The 16,248-nt window shown below is 41.4% G+C and overlaps 1 protein-coding gene and 1 long non-coding RNA gene across 3 annotated transcripts in view; one reads left to right on the forward strand and one right to left on the reverse strand.

The window, feature by feature from the left end:
- LOC119491734 lies at positions 1-2,307 on the reverse strand. The gene is made up of 3 exons (XR_005207645.1): positions 2,172-2,307; positions 1,267-1,407; positions 1-103 (listed from the first exon to the last, which is right to left on the reverse strand). It is a non-coding gene; the product is annotated as an uncharacterized LOC119491734 (long non-coding RNA).
- pxylp1 (2-phosphoxylose phosphatase 1) overlaps positions 2,211-16,248 on the forward strand; it is a 25,961-nt gene continuing 11,923 nt past the window's right edge. Inside the window, exons 1-3 of one of the 2 annotated variants that reach the window (XM_037775934.1) lie at positions 2,211-2,345; positions 6,134-6,283; positions 16,055-16,243. In XM_037775934.1, the coding sequence (XP_037631862.1) occupies positions 6,202-6,283; positions 16,055-16,243 (271 nt within the window). In that variant the 5' untranslated portion in view covers positions 2,211-2,345; positions 6,134-6,201. Of the gene's footprint in view, positions 2,346-6,133; positions 6,284-13,228; positions 13,380-16,054; positions 16,244-16,248 lie in introns of those variants that run through there. The other variant, XM_037775933.1, reaches the window with a different exon arrangement.

A 16,248-nucleotide genomic window follows, 5' to 3' on the forward strand; every position in this document is an offset into this window, starting at 1 on the left:
TTTATTTAGTAGAATAAATGTCATGCCTGCAGGGTTCCTTACTTCCTCCTTTAAACTTCCTCTTCTTTACTTTGTGCAGCAGCTTAATCTTGCTTCATCCTTCCTGCAAACAACAATTTGCCTCTTTTTTTAATCTTCACATCATGTATGAAAATATTTATTTGTGTTGGTAAATGTATTTCCCGTCCACGAATTCAGGTGGCATGGACAGATATGTAAGAATAATAATGGAAAAAAAAACAGCGTCCTTTTACTTTTGTGTTATCAGCTGATTTCATTTCTTGTTGATCCAATATGACAATATAAAAGGTTTTCCCAGGAGTGCCAATAACTTGTGATTATAATCAGTCTGTGGCTATATGAACGTTTTTCCCTCTCAGCCTCCACAAGGTCACGTCAGTGAAGAACAGATAGCGTCATGGCAGGAGAATGTACAGAGGATATCATCTCTCATGCTACTGTGAACAACAGACGGGCTTCAGGTTGTCACATGGCGCCCTCTGTGTTCAGACTGTGAAATAGTAATCGTGTTCTTGAACATTATAGCTTTAATACACCAGATGTTGTTATACATCAGCTGGTTTGCAGATGGGATAAACATGCATGCTGCTGCTGACAGCTGTGGGAAGGAAAACAATGACAGCAACATGTACATGAAAAGATTTAAAGTACATTCACTTCAAAACACCCAAACTATCCCTTTAAATACAGTCAGCTAGTTGTGCATCATTGGGACAATTCCAGTGTTATGGTCTCCTATTTACCATACTCATAAGCACACAAATAGCATTGTTGAGGCAATTTGCATTTCTACTTGGGAAATCTTCAAACCTCAATGATCACTAATAAATGTCAATGATACATAGCAATATGTGTGCAGTATGGGTGTTACATTACATAGAATTACCTATTTACTGTCAAAATAATTTATAGCATTTCGTCATCATGAATCAAGAATTATATATTTTTGAGTTTTTCAATAAAGTTTGATGTATTCTTGGTTTAATATCACGCTACAGCCATAATCTGTTCATTTTTTTTTTTAAATGGAAATAAAATAAAAAATAGAAATTGGAAGACACTTTTTTTACTCGGTTCCCAGGAGGATATATATAGATATAGATCATCCCAATATAAGAGAAATAAGCATAATTGTATCATGGATGGACATTGAGAATAAAGAAAATAGAACCACATTCACCAAAATGTTACTGTGTTACAGAGTCTATTTTGTTGTCATTTAAAATCAGAAGCATTTGAACACACCACATCTAATAGTTGCAGCGAGGAGGCCTTGAAGGCAACATGTGCATTGCTGTGTCTGGTCCAGCAGATGGGGCAGTGAGGTTGGGCTTCTGGCTGAGCTGGCTGTCCACAAATCAGCCTCAGACATCGGCTTTTCCAAACCTGTCAAGTTAGAAAGAGAAAGCTGAAGTGGTACCGGAAATCTATACATTTTGATTCCAAAATAAAAGCACATTTAGTCACATCTAACGTGTCTTTTTATCAACACAAAACACACAATATGCATTTCTATTCCTACACCTGAGAATCACCTACAGCTGGCTCAGTGTGTTTAGCCTTGGAGGTCGATATGGTTGCCACCAGTAGTGTAATGCAATGAAGTAATAATACCATTACGTATGTTTATATGTTTATATACATATAAATGTTTTTATATATATATATATATATATATATATATATATAAACATTTATATATAAACATTTATTTATATATAAACATTTATTTATATATAAACATTTATATATATATATATATATATAAACATTTATACATATATATATGTGTATAAACATTAATATATAAACATTAATATATGTGTGTGTGTGTGTGTGTGTATAAACATTTATATATAAACATTTATATATATATATATAAATGTTTATATATAAATGTTTATATATAAATATATATAAACATATAAACATATAATAGTAAAAAAAATCAAATCTCATCCTCTACATCACTGGCCATCAAAATTATATATATATAATAACATATAATTAATATATAATTTTATAAATTATATATATATATATATGTGTGTTTTTTTACAATTTAAAAGGCCATCTTTGAAAATATTACTCTGCACCCCATATGTAAATATGCAAAACGTGGCAGCGTATTCATGTTGCAGCTATTTTACTTTGAAAGTCGTCACCGGAAGTGCTGCTGCGTATGACGTGTGACTTGACGCCGGTTCTCCGCCGCTGTGTCGGCAGTCAGTCTGTCGTCCCTCCGATGGTCTCAACTGAGAAACCGAAGCGCTGGTCCTGGATTCAAACTGTTTAACCCGGTGGTGTGACTCTCGTTCCTGCAGGTAGGACAACATGTGTTTAGTGGATCATTGTGGACGCTCAGATGTGTGTATTATGGTGTTTGTTGGTGTGTGATCGTCTTCTGGTGGTGAGTAGTACCGACTGTTGAAGTGGCAGTTTAACGTGTTGAAGAGCAACACAAAGCTACACATCACCACGGTAACAACGTCTCTCTGGAGAACGGCAACACGAGCAACAAGTAGAGAGAGATAAAGTTAGGAGAAGTCCACAATAACGTACACTTGCTCTCTATGTGCTGCGTCTCTCTATAAGCCAGTCAGTCAGTGGGTTGTTGTTAGCTAACCTACCAGATTAATGACTGTTAGTAACTAACTACTGATGGGAATTCAGTCTCTTTTTAGTGATCCAGATCATTTGGCTCAGCTCACCAAGAAGAACCGGTTCTTTCGGCTCGTTTTTACCACCTCTGCCTTTTATAATTCAGCTAAATTTAGCTTTAGCTGTTTTGACCTATGATTAGTATGTGTGCACATATATATCATTTAAAGGGACTGTTTGTAAGATTCAGAAATGCTTGTTAACAGCGACACCTGTGGCCGTTAAGTCAACGTAAGTCAGCGTCGGGCTCGCGCTTGTGCTCCCTCTACATAGACATGAACGAGCATCGCTCAAAACAGTGAGGCGACACACGTCAGCTAAAAGCACAATATCACTTTATATTTCAGCTGCTTGGCAGTAATGTTAGCTGACCAGACGAAGGTCTCTCCATGAGTCAATGCTGATCCTAGTGTTGGCTTTTCCTGCCTCAGCCTCCCGACCGCGGTCGGAGGTAACGGGAGACACCGGAGTTTTGGTCGGAGACGATAACGTTTGTCGCTGCAGAGCCCCATCACTTCACAAGACACGGGAAACCTCTGTTGGTCTGGAGGAGCTGCAGCATTTATTTCTGCACATACGTCCACTGTACATTCACTAGATATTCTCAGAGCTACGAAGTCTTCTGCAGTGTGTAGTGTGCGCGCATGCACGTGAGGTGGAGCGAGCTGAGTGAAGGCAGGCAGGCAGAGGAGCAGAGTACAGCAGAGACTCCGGCCCTGGAGACCAAAGCTACGGTCTCCCCCGCGTTCTCCGACCGCGGCCAACACTGTTTAGCAAGACGGGCTTCACTAGATAGAACTTTGAGGTTTTGGTGCTTCCGTGTAGTTTGTGTTGGAGTCTGAGTCTGAGCGAGCGTGCATATGCGAGCGCGCATGGGAAACCGACCCGGTAGATTTATACATGTAAAAAGTTAAAAACAGTCCCTTTAAATTATTCAATATAGTTATACTAAACCTTATAATTTCCAGAATACCATAATTTTGCATGCTGCTTCGTTTCCGACTGTCACTCATCTTGTCTGTTATTCGCGCACCGCACTCCTCTCTCTCTTTCTCTCCTCCTCTTCTTCCTGCTCTGTACTTGTAGACCGTCAGTGTACCACGCATCCCCGCTCCTCCCTGCTTGATGCTATGATCCTTGTCTGTCATCACCTGATTGGTCGCACGGACGTCATTAACACAACATTCAGTCACAGCTAGTGCATGGAGTGCCCGTGGCGCAGAGAAGATCATCATATCAGTCTGCCTTGAATTAATTAAAGAAAGAATAAAAAAAAAAACGTCTCTCGGACGGGAGCCGGCTCTTATCGTTCACTTAAAAGAGCCGGCTCGTTCGCGACCGACACATCACTACAACTAACTTTAGTTGTAACAGGGTCGTAACCATAGCTACACTTCTCTCCAATATTCAATATTCTGATAATTCAGTTTTGCTTTTGACAGATTAATATACCAGTTAAAACGTGACTACAGAGTGTTTGAGAATTGTTTGAATCCCTTATTGAGTTCGGCATTTAAACAATATGGAAAGTAGCATGTTATTACATAGAAATGAGATCCGACAGTGCTCCAAACACTGTGGCAGGTGTGGATTTAAGTTGATATTTCATTTCAAAACATGTATTTTATTGGGTTATGTGTATGCCGAACCAACCAGTGGCTCCCTTATTCGTGAAAGGTTATGTGATGGGTTACACTTTTGCTGATAACTAACACAGCATTTAAAATGCCAGAATTGTGACTGGAGTTTGGTTTGACGCAGCCTGAAGCTACAGGTTTCTGTGAGCAGCCGCAGACAGGCAGTGAAATTCCAGTCCAATTCTGCCTGAAGCATCGTTTTCCTGTACCTTGGTTAGACGTAGGCTCGAACACGCCGGGCTGGGAGTATTTTAAGACCACCTAATGGTAGGGTTTATTGTGTAGGGTTACATATACTGCAATTTGAGTTTGTTCCACCCCCAGATTTCTGCTTGGTTTCCAACCCCTTTGCACGGAATATTCACATGAGTAACTGCTGGGTTTATGGTGGAAAATGGTACATGCTGTCACAGTGCTATATGTGTGTGACACTGGAAACCTAAGGCATTTTCCATTTATTATGATCATCATTTTGGTTAAAACAGAACTGAATTCAGCTCACCCATTATAAGAATCCCTTGTATCTGCCTGTTATACTACCACTTGCCTCATATTATCAGTGCAGCGATATAGAGTATTTATCTTTACAGAACTTTACATACAGTAGTAAAACACAAAGGAAAAGAAGATAGAGATACACTAGTGATGAACTGGACATACTGTGGTTGAGTTGTCAGATGTTCTTATTTCTATAGAGAGCTGGTCAAACAGAGGACATGACAGGCACCTTTTATATCTTTGCAACACAGCGTCAAAAGTTTAAGGTTTCAGTGAGATCATAATTCCTGCACATTACTCCATGCCACCATATTTTTATTGACTACGTTGCGATCCTGCTTGGATCTTCTTCAGGTCAAAGTTTTAGGCAAATTTTGATGAAAATTGCTGAAGTGTCCATCGAGAAATTACACTCTTTTTTCACTCATAACTCAAGTCAAATCTGAACACACAGACACAAAGGCGTAGGTTTCTGGTGGGGCCCAGGGGCCACGTCTCCCTCAATATTTACAGCATGCATTCCCCCCTAACCCCCTAGTAATTTAAGATAGCAATGGTTGCTATCTGCCATAAAACAGAGAGGAGGCGAAGCGACGTTGAGGCTCTGCTTGGACAGATTGTGCAGGGAGAGCTGGCTGCTGCTGCTGCTGCTGGAGGGGATCATATCCATGTCCCCAGAGTCCTATGTTTACCCAGCTCAATATCAAAGATCTTATGTTCTCAGCTATGTTTTTTCGTATGTTTCCCTGGGTCAATATGTTGAAGCTTACAGCTTATAGCCTGCTGATGTTATACTCCTTAAAACGTATGCCGTTTTCTTGATTGTAGACATTGATGTCTCCACAGTGGCTGAATGGATTTTCAACCATAAAAACTGTATTTGAAGCGTCTGTCTCCTTTCGTTCTTTTGCAATTTGAACTGTGAATATAGCCCTTACCAATCTCTTACAATGAGGACCCCGAGAACATATGAATGACTCCCTGCTGGAGGAGTCCTGGGGCTGAACTGCAATAAACACAGAAAAAGTTGCTCCAACACAGCTGCAAATTAGCGAGAGAATAAGATAAACCAAAATGCGGATTTCTAGTCTGTCAACTGCGACTGAGTATGAGGGCTACTGTTGAGAATCAAGTCATAATATTATGTGAATAAAGTCGTAATATTTCGAGAATAAAGTCCTAATGGAATAGGTTGCTTCGAGTCCCATGTGCATGTTTTAGTATTTCCTGACAGTCCGTCGGCTGCTGTAGCCTTCACTTCTTTTGACTTGTAAAAAGTTCTGACAGCTGTGTGCTCACTCACATTTTGTGTCCAGACTGCGGGGATGGGCCGTGATCTGGATGGCTGACGGCGAGGGACGAAGAGGACCAATCACATGAGAAGATGCTGGCTCGTAACCGCTTCCTCCTCCTGGTGGCGGTGGGCGGGGCCGCGCTGGCCGTCATCAGTCTGAGCCTCCAGTTCTGTAAGTGACTCCGTTTGGCTCCGTTACAAATCACATCCTTTTTTTTTTTTTTTTTACTTTTAGTAAATACTGCAGCTGCCCTTACAAAGTACGTACTGTTGCATGCAGCATGCATATAACTGGAACATACTACTTCATCATAGCATTGTGCCTTTAACTTTGACCTTGTTGCTCATATATCTGGTGGGTCAGAATAGCCAGAAAAGCATGCTGGCTTGCATACTGCAAAATGCGACCAGATGCAGTAGGACATGCTGGTATTTTTGGCATACTACATTTGATATACTATGTATAGCGACATACTAAATCTTTTCTGGCATACTAAATGGTATGGTAGTGTGGGTATTGGAACGCACAGTTTGTGCTCAACTTGACTTCTTTACATTTTCACTCTCTCTCTGAAGCCCTGGCCTGTTGTCCGATTTGAATGTAAATATAACTCTTCTGTTCTATAGAAAAGTCGCTCAGTTCTTCTGTTTGCACGTGTGTTTATGTTCATACGTGCACATTCTGTCATTGCTTCCCCACTCAACAGACCCCATTCATACCAAAACAAAGCCCAATCCCCTATAGGCTTCCTATAAATATCCAGCACCAGCAGTGGGACTCTGGCTGAAACCCTCGGGGAGACTCTCTGTGGCAACACTCACATCTGCTGTAGAAAGCCCTAGGTGTACATGATTTTGTCTTTTCCCTCATCAAGTCATTGTTCAGCATCTCCTGGAGGTATTGTCTAGACAGTGTGTCCCTCTCAGCTGCAGTGAATGCAAGGAAACCGCCGCTCAGTAAATGGAGACGGCCTCTCTCTGCACTGGAAGCCTGATTGGAAAAACAGTGGGTGATGAAGCAGGCGGGGCGTGCAGCAAAAAATGGAAATTTGTATTCTGATGTAAAATGTGCAAGATTAAGCTACTTTGTGCTGCATTCCTAAAAAAAAAAACAATGCAGTAGAAGTGTTTAGCTTGTGTCTGGACAAGCATATAGGATTAGACTCCCATAAATCATGCTCACAGGATTATAGTGGAATGCGACAGAGCTGATATTTTGGGCTGTATGATTGCCAAAATTTTGGGAGCATCAGCTTTTTTAAAGATACTGTCCCCTCATTTAAAATCACATCTGTAAGCTTGGGATACTGAAAGCTTTCACTTCTTCTTCTGTTGTTGATTTAAATGTCATTCAAGATCAAAGATGTGAAAAAAGATAGCAAGAGCAAGCGGGCTCTAAGGCCCCGTCTACACGGATACAGATATGTTTCCCTCCGTTTACTTTCGTTTTACAAAATATCTCTCTCCCTTTCCTATGGCTTCATTACAGTCAGTTGGGTAACAGCTATTGTTGGTGGGAAGCTGGGATTCCTGTCATCACTCTGCTGTCATCAACTGTCTCTTTACATGCTTACATGACGAAAAGGAGGTCATTCAGATTTATGTCCATGGCCCTTCTGAGTGCTCCAAACCTCGCCTTCAATCGCCCAAAAGCACATTCAATCACCCTTCGACCTCGACATGTTTAATGTGTTCTCTGCTTTGGCCTCCTGTGACTGGAACATGTTTCAAATGTAAAGTAGTAATTAGTCCGAGCAGCGCTTACAAAATGTAAAAAAAAGCCGGTAGTCCGCCATCTTTGTTATTGTTTCTGGCACATGCTCATTACTAGGGCTGTCAAAGGTAACGCGATAATAACGCGTTAACGGAATCAATCTTTCGGAGGTTTTTATGCTAAATGCAGTACCTGTGAGGGGTTCTGCACAATATTTGGCAATGTTTGTGTTTTTAATTGATTCCCAATAATAAATATATACATACATTTGAATAGAGCAAGCATATTTTCCCACTCCCATGTTGATAAGAGGGTTAAATACTTGACAAATCTCACTCTAAAGTACATTTTGAACAGATAAAAAAATGTGTGATTAATTTGTGATAAATCGCGATTAAATATTTGAATCGGTTGACAGCCTTACTTTAAATGCCATGCAAGATCAGAGGCGTAAAAAAAAAGAAAGCAGAAAGAGCAAGAAGGATCTTACTCGTACTTGTCTAGTGTTTGCGCTTTGCGACCCCGAATACACACTTGCTTCCCCAGCCTCCCTCCTCCTCCTCCTCCACTAGATAACAATGTGTGCTTGACCGCCTGAGAGGAGGTTGCTGTGTAAGTTATTATTAATGCCTTGCTATCAAACCCACTCTCATCTCCTGCCCTATAATCTTCTCCTTTAGTAAAACTCAGAGGCAGCGAGATGAGAGGGCTGGGAGTGTGGAGGTGTTTGCATACATGCCAGTCTTCCAGAGTTGATCCTGTTTTCTTTCGTCACAGTTGTAATGTAACTGATTGGGTGTTTTTTTTTTTTTTTTTCAGTAAGTTTATTTTTTGATCAGTCGTACTGCTGGAGAAAAGCTGCTGTCATCATTTATTCATCGCACATACCGTAGTGTAGAGAAGGATTTGAGCCATTATCCAGGAGAAGCATGGGATGAAAGCGTATGGGATTTCTCCTCATGTTTAATAGATGGTCCGCTTCTGTTTTTAGTCCACGTTTCTGTTCATTTTTTAAACTCATCTTGTCTGCATTTCAATCTGTAGTGTTCTGTCTCAGCCCATTCATGTATTTATATTGTTTGTTGACCATTAGACTGATCGATGGTGGAGTAAATGCCTCTCTCTGGCTCCAGGCTACCTCAAATTAAAACCGACATGGCTGCGAACGCGGCAGCGGAGGGCGAGATCGCCACTCTGATTGACACATGGGGGACTCCCAGAGGAAAGTGACGACAGAGACTCTCCAGAGAGGACGACTGCATGGAGAGGGAATGAAAGTGGCTGAAACGCAGAGAGAGGGAACTATTTTGAGATGTTCGCAGTGCTGATAGGAAAGGTGAAGCAGAGCTTGATGGGAGTTAAGTGCTGCAGGAGTGCTGGTAGATTCACAGTGAGAGGGGAGAATGTCATGGGAGGATATAAAAGGAGAAATAGAATAGGCCTGTGAGCAATGAGAAAGGCTTAAGCACAGTGATAAAAAGAGCTGGGATAAAATAAATGCATCGTTTGTGGGAGAAGCGAGGCAAAAGTTTACACTTAAGGCCCATATATAGTTTAAACGAAATGCAGTCCAGACAGTTTAATAGCGATGAAGACGTCTCATCACCAACTTTTTGTAACTTTTCCAAAACAATAATCCACCAGCAAGCTTTGTTAAGTGTTTAATAGGCAGCGCTCCAAGTACTTTGTAAATTCTTTCCTCCACATTCCTCGCATTCTTCCTTTCTACAGTGTCCGCACTCACTGTTGAATCAGACCGGTTGCCACTGTGAGACAGAGACTGTGCTGCCAGAGACAGAGACGGAAGTGAAATACGTCTCTGAACAAAAGGCCCGTCTTCATTTTGCTTTCGGATTAATCTAATGCAAGTTATACAGTTTTACAATAATAATGACTTGTTTTAGGCCTGAAACGTTAGCCACCATACACCCAGGCTAACCCAGGACTAAGAGCCATGTTTCCATGGTAACAATCAGTGACACCTGCAGACCAGTGGCAGTCGTCTTTGTTTGGAAAGTGTCCTGAGCCTGTCTGACGAGTTAGCAGATGTACTGCCACGTTAAGAAGCCACAGCGTCTCGACTCTTTGCACTGCATTGAGATTTTATGCTAATGGCAGGTTTTGTATTTTTACAGTCTTTGCTGTATTTTTCCAGTAAAATGATGCTGTAACTGTTGAATTTTTTCAGAAGGCAATCATTTTCTGACTTGGAGTGAATGGAGCTGAGGGGTTTGACATGTTTGCCCGATCAGCCACGTTTTGTTAGTTTAAATAAAAAAGTATTAATTTACCCAGAAGGTCACCAAAACTGCCCAGTGAAGGACAAGCCGATAGTTTGGTTTCATTGGGATAAGTCATTGCTATGAAATGTTGTAAAGACATTCATGGCACCCTGCGCTGGCTACCGGTGGCTGCTCGAATCCAATTCAAGACACTGGTACGTGCCTACCATGCTGTGAACGGCTCAGGCCTCTCCTACATCAAGGACATGGATCAAATCGTACACTCTAGCCCGTCCTCTATACTCGGCTACTGCAAATCGGCTTGCTACAAGGATATATTCTAATGACTTTGGCGTTCATCTGACTTTCCTCTAGCGCCACCATCGGGTCACTTTTCACTTATCCTACTACATGGATTGGCACAAAATTTGGTACAGATATCCATGGTGCCCAGATGATGTATCCTGCTGACACTGGTGACCCTTTGACTTTCCCTCTAGTTCCACCATGGGGTTAACTTTTATAGTTCTTTATTGAAATATCTTGACAACTATTGGATGGATTACTGTTAAATTTGGTAAACACATTCATGGTCCCCAGATGATGATCATCTAGCACCGTCATCAGGTCAAAATTTTAAGTTTTCCAATACTCTAGTTTATGATCCAAGATCTGCAAAACTCATACGATGTGATGATAATGATGAACATAGTAAACATACCTGCTAAACATCAACAAGCTAGCATTGTAAGCATGTTTGTATGCTGATGTGAGCATTTAGCTCAAGTAGAGCTGCTAGCATGGCTGTAGACTCTTAGTCTTATTTCCCCTGCATCTGGGCCAACTAAACTAAACTACAGGTGTGAAAGGGAATTAACACTCACATTTACATCTCCTGATAATTTAGAGTCTCTAGTTCATCTAATAAGCATTGTATGCACTGTTGGAGGAAACTGAAACATGTAGGAAACCCACAGAGATATGATGAGTTCACACAGGAAGAACCACCACCCAGGAGGGCGGGGGCTTTGCTATGAGGCGACGGTGCTAACTACTGTGCCACTTTAAATAAATATAGACTATAATCAGATCGCACTCACTGTGAGAAGTGTTATATTAAAGGATTTGGATCAGCACGGGGGCAACCAGGGGTCTTATCAGTACATCCCTGTTGCATTGCAAGCATTAGTGCTTAATTAAATGTGCTGAGGCGGATGTTAATCTGGGCTGGTTTGTATCCCTGCAGATTGTTTATAAAGCTGTGTAGCTTTGCCTCCTCCAGTTGTGGGAATAGTTTAGATTTTGATTAGTTCCCTGTGAACAAGAGATATTAAAGGAACAGCGTGTACAATTTCGGGGGATCTATTAGCAGAATATAACATTCATAACTATGTTTTCATTGGTGTAGAATCACCTGAAACTAGGATTCATTGTGTTTTTGTTAGCTTAGAATGAGCCATAGAGAGCAGGTCCTCTTTACAGAGTCCACCATGTTGATCCGCCATGTTTCAACAGTAGCCCAGAACGGACAAACCAAACACTGGCTCTAGAGAGAGAATTTTAACGTTTTTACGTTACCCATAGTTCTAAGACACGCTTGTGAAACTGCGGTAACGTGAGCCACAGAGTGAAAAGCTGTGGTACTGACAGCCGCCATCTGACTTCCATTGCTCCTAAAGTGTTATTATGGTAAGGATGGCCTCTCAGCGAGGCGAACGTCGTTACTACGGTTTTGCAACTCATGTTACCGTCGTCTTGGAAAGGGAGGAGTGAGCGGAGGGGTATTCAGTTGGTTGCAATCTGCAACCACACTGCTAGATATCGCCAAATCCTACACACTGTACCTTTAAGTGTGATTATATTCGTGTGCATGTGACGGAAAGAGCGATGTGTAAAATCTGTTATTTGAGAACTGGAAGGTTTTAATATGATGGACATCTGCATACACAGTACTTGTTCAGTGTCATATTTGTGACAGGGTTTGGTTAGCACAGAACACATTTGCATCAGGTAAGTGGAGGTGTACACATTCATTTCAGGCTAAACCTCATTCTGTAAGTTCCTGTTCACCTTCCTCATCACTGTGGTGCGACAGCTGACACTAATTTGTGTTTTTTTTGCATATCTTTGCTTACGCCTTCAAGTAGAAGTCAAGCTGTGCCTGTGTGTGCATAATGATGGGCTCCACAACACGGAGGTGGAAGATTTAACAGGGTGTATGTGCTATGTTAAGCTCTGGATTTGTGAGTAAGGACGCATGTTTGTGTGTGTATCACAGACTGTATATACGAAGTGGACGTAGTCACCGTGACAGCACCCATCGGTTTGTATACTGCCGTTTTGAAGCCTCAGCATTTTGTCCATCTTGGTTTTTTAGACATTTTTAGGCGACCAAAAATGTTACAATTAACTTTCATGAACTGAAATCACACTGGGAGTTGTCCATGTTTTCATCTTACAACTTTAACCCTTTCACAGACCGGATAACTCCATGGTAGCAACATGTCAATCACAAGGTAGCCACGCCCTAAAGCATCCCCTGCTTTATGGTCTATTTGACTCTAAATGGGACCATAATTTACTAAATGAACATCATGATGTATTGAAGAAGACTTGAAACTAGCGATTGATACCATAAACTCATGTTTACAATGTTTACTGAGGTAATAAATGAGAAGTAGGCTCTATATCTCATAGACTTCTAGACAATCTGACTTCTTTTTGCCAGCAGAGGAGTCGCCCCCTGCTGGCTGTTAGAAAGAATGCAAGTTAAAGGCACTTGAGCATTGGCTCCACTTCTCAGACCCACTGGTGTGTATAAGTGGAGTGTTATACCAATACAATTGAAGAGAAATTGAACATTTATAATTGTCAAACTGAGTTGTCAACTTTGTTGAAAGTCCTCTCAGGCCACCTCCTTTTTGTGTTCGTAAGATCTAATGGAGGTGGGTGGAAAGTTGGAAACACATTTAAAGTCCTAAATGCTTATTCCTCCTCCAGCCACATTTAGTGTGGGTGCATGAATGTGTTGTGTTCTGTGAGTGTGTGTGAGTGTTGCTACAGTGTGCCATTGCTGTGTTTGCACTTGTTAGGGTTGGGCAGCGAGTTACAAAAGCCCCATTGTGTAGGTGGCTGTGGCTGAGCTGGCCTCCAAAGTTTGGGTAGTCCAAGCAGGCGTGTGTGTGTGTGTGTGTATGGGGCACAGAGTGTAAAGGGGGACAGGTTGTGGTAATGAATGAGCTCCAGTGTGCGTGGCTGGACCTCAAGCTACCGAGCAGTCGTCAAAATGGTCTCCGCTGTCGCCACACACCTTCTCCTCTTCCTCGTCAGTGGTGAGTTTCTGCCGAAATCTTCTTATATAAAATCAACACTCTTTTAATGAAGACATTACTGCTCAACATCTAGATATAGACAAGATCTTCACATGGATTTCACCACTTATTTAACTTAAAGACATCTTGCTGTGCCGTGCCAAACAATAACTTTAACAGAATCTGGCTGGACTTTGTCTTTCTCAGACTTTCATTAAGTCTTCGTTGATTATTTACTCTCCTCACTAACTATTCTTACAGTAGACGTTTTATGAATAGTCATGATTGAGATCCCTTTGTCCAGGATTTATCTACTATTCTTACAAGATAATAAAAAGTCTGTTTAGTTCCTCTGCGTAGCCTTTTTGACAGCTTGTGCTTCCGGTGCGTCAGCTGTTTAGATAAAGTGATACAATAACGTCTTGTGGTTGAAGAGGAGTGAGATACGGCTTCAGAAGTAAAAGTCTGCATCCTGTAGATGGAGGATGACTGGCTCAGTCAGACAGCTGTTTTACACTTTACACTGAACATTGTGTCTCATCTCAGTTAGTCCTTTTGATGATTGTTGATCTCAAAGATTTGTAGTTTTGTAGAAGAATTCATGGTGCTCCATGTTGGTTGATTAAGTGATGCAATCACAGTTTTAGGGCTGCTACAAAACATCATATTCAGCATTGATTAATCTATTTATTTGTTTGATTAATTGGTTAATCATTTTGTCTATGAATCTTCAGGAAAAAAAAGTGAAAAATGTCTGTCCTGTTCTGGTCTAATACAAATAGAAAACAATATAGCTCAGGATCAAAGTCTAATGTCACGATGGCCGGTTACTGCGCTTTCTAATTCACTAATGCAATGTCAGAATGTTTTGACATCAACCCTTCCATGCCAGCATATTGTACTGTAGTTATATATGTCTCTTTACAATGGTTAACACCACAGAATCCCCCCTCCAGGACTTGAGCCTCGAACAAGAGCTGAACCCATCCGACGTTTAGCATTTTTGCTTGAAAGATTATTGTTGATTGTGACTCATCATCTGTGGATTATTTTTTACAAGTAACAATTTAGTCTATAAAATGTCAGAAAACAGTGAAAAATAGTTTCCCAGAGCCGAAGGTGATGTCTTCAGATCGCTTGGTTTGTCAGACCAAAGGTCCGAAGCCCAACAATATTACATTTACAATGATATAAAACAGAGCAGCGAAAAGGATTACTGTTGAGTCAGCCTCATTCCCACAAAAACATGATCCATGGGAGCTCATTTATAGAGCAAACATAAGTGGATATTTGCACAAAACGTCTTGTCTGCAACTCTGTGAACTTAATGAGCTCAGCTGGAGAGAAGGGGAAATGGAAAACTGTATGTGTGACTGTGAATGCAAGAGAGAGAGAGAGAGAGAGTAACCCTTTACACACTACACACACACACACACACACACACCTACACTTGTGGAGATCATTTAAGTCTGAGGGTTGTTATAGCGATGAGAAACCATTAGCTCTGTGTGCTTTATGATGGCATGCCTCTCTTCTTTCTCTACAGCAGGATGTAATATGTGTGCAGTTGACTTATCAGCTTGGATTTCTGATGTGTGTGTGTGTGAGAGAGAGAGAGAGAGAGAGCGAGAGACATAAGTAGGATTTGGATGTTCTTCTTGCCAAAGGGCCATATGGGTTCAACCTCTTTTTCTTCAGAGTTGGATCTTTGTGAATGGACTTTCCAGTTCCCACAACATCTCTGCTCTTATTGGACCATTTCTGCCAGGGGTCACAGGTCACTGGTGTCCAGGCAACGTACTGGTAGCAGTGAGGGGCTTTGGGGTACAGAGCTGTTGACATGGAGATGAATCATGACAGTTGAATTGGTTTTCTTTATTTTAGGCTCTCTATCACTGCAGTCAGTTGGCCTTTTTTACTTTTCTTGGTCTCATTTATGAATAATTGCCTGTAAATCTTTTTTAAAACTTTACATTTAGCAGGTTTTAGATCCTTTACTAGGGATGGCAATGTTGGTCTGTCAGTCGGTTCACCATTTTGGTCCAGATTGAAATATCTCATGAGGAATTGCCATGAAATTTTGTACAGATAATGGTCCCCAGATAATGAATCCTCGTGACATTTTTCTCTTTGAAGTATCTCAACAACTATTGTATGGATTGCCATGAACCTTTTGGCATGGTCTCCGGAGGATGAATCCAGAAGCCTTTAGCAATTCGTTGACTTCATCTAGGGCCACCATTGAGTCATTGTGTTCACTTGCCCATTGAAATATCTCAACATCTTCTGGATGGATTGACACAAAAGTTTTGTTCAGGCATTCATGGTTCCCAGACAATGTATCCCAACGGTGATCACCTGACTAATCATCTAGTGTCACCATGAGGTGAACTGTTGGATCTATTGCTATAAAGTTTGGTGCAGGTGTTCATGTTTCCCTCAGGATCAATTGAAATTACTGAGGTTATCCATTTACCTTTCATCTAGTGCCATCATCAGGTCAAAACTTTCATTTGTCAAATACTTTGGTTAGCCTTGATTTTTCTAATTTTGAGAGCCTTAATTGTGGGTGCCCAAACAGGTTTTCGAGAAGCCTCTAATGGGCCTTAGTCTTGTTTTTCTCCTCTTTATTTTCCTCCACTCTTCATCCCTTTCTTTATGTTCTCTATCCTGACTTTAATTCTCTGTCTCTACAGTGAACCTGATCCCCATCACTCCCATCCTGGAGGAGCGACCCTTCCAGTCGGCAGATGGAGGTGTTGGGGTGGCTCTGGGGAAGAGCAGAAAGAGGGTGTTCCCGGTGCCTCACACCCAGGAGCCCAACCCCATATCTGAGGCTTACAGCTACTGTAACACTCCCAACCGCACCGAACAGGCCTGGGAGGGTGAG

This window comes from Sebastes umbrosus, chromosome 7, assembly GCF_015220745.1.
Source record: "Sebastes umbrosus isolate fSebUmb1 chromosome 7, fSebUmb1.pri, whole genome shotgun sequence".
Classification (NCBI taxonomy): Eukaryota; Metazoa; Chordata; class Actinopteri; order Perciformes; family Sebastidae; genus Sebastes; species Sebastes umbrosus.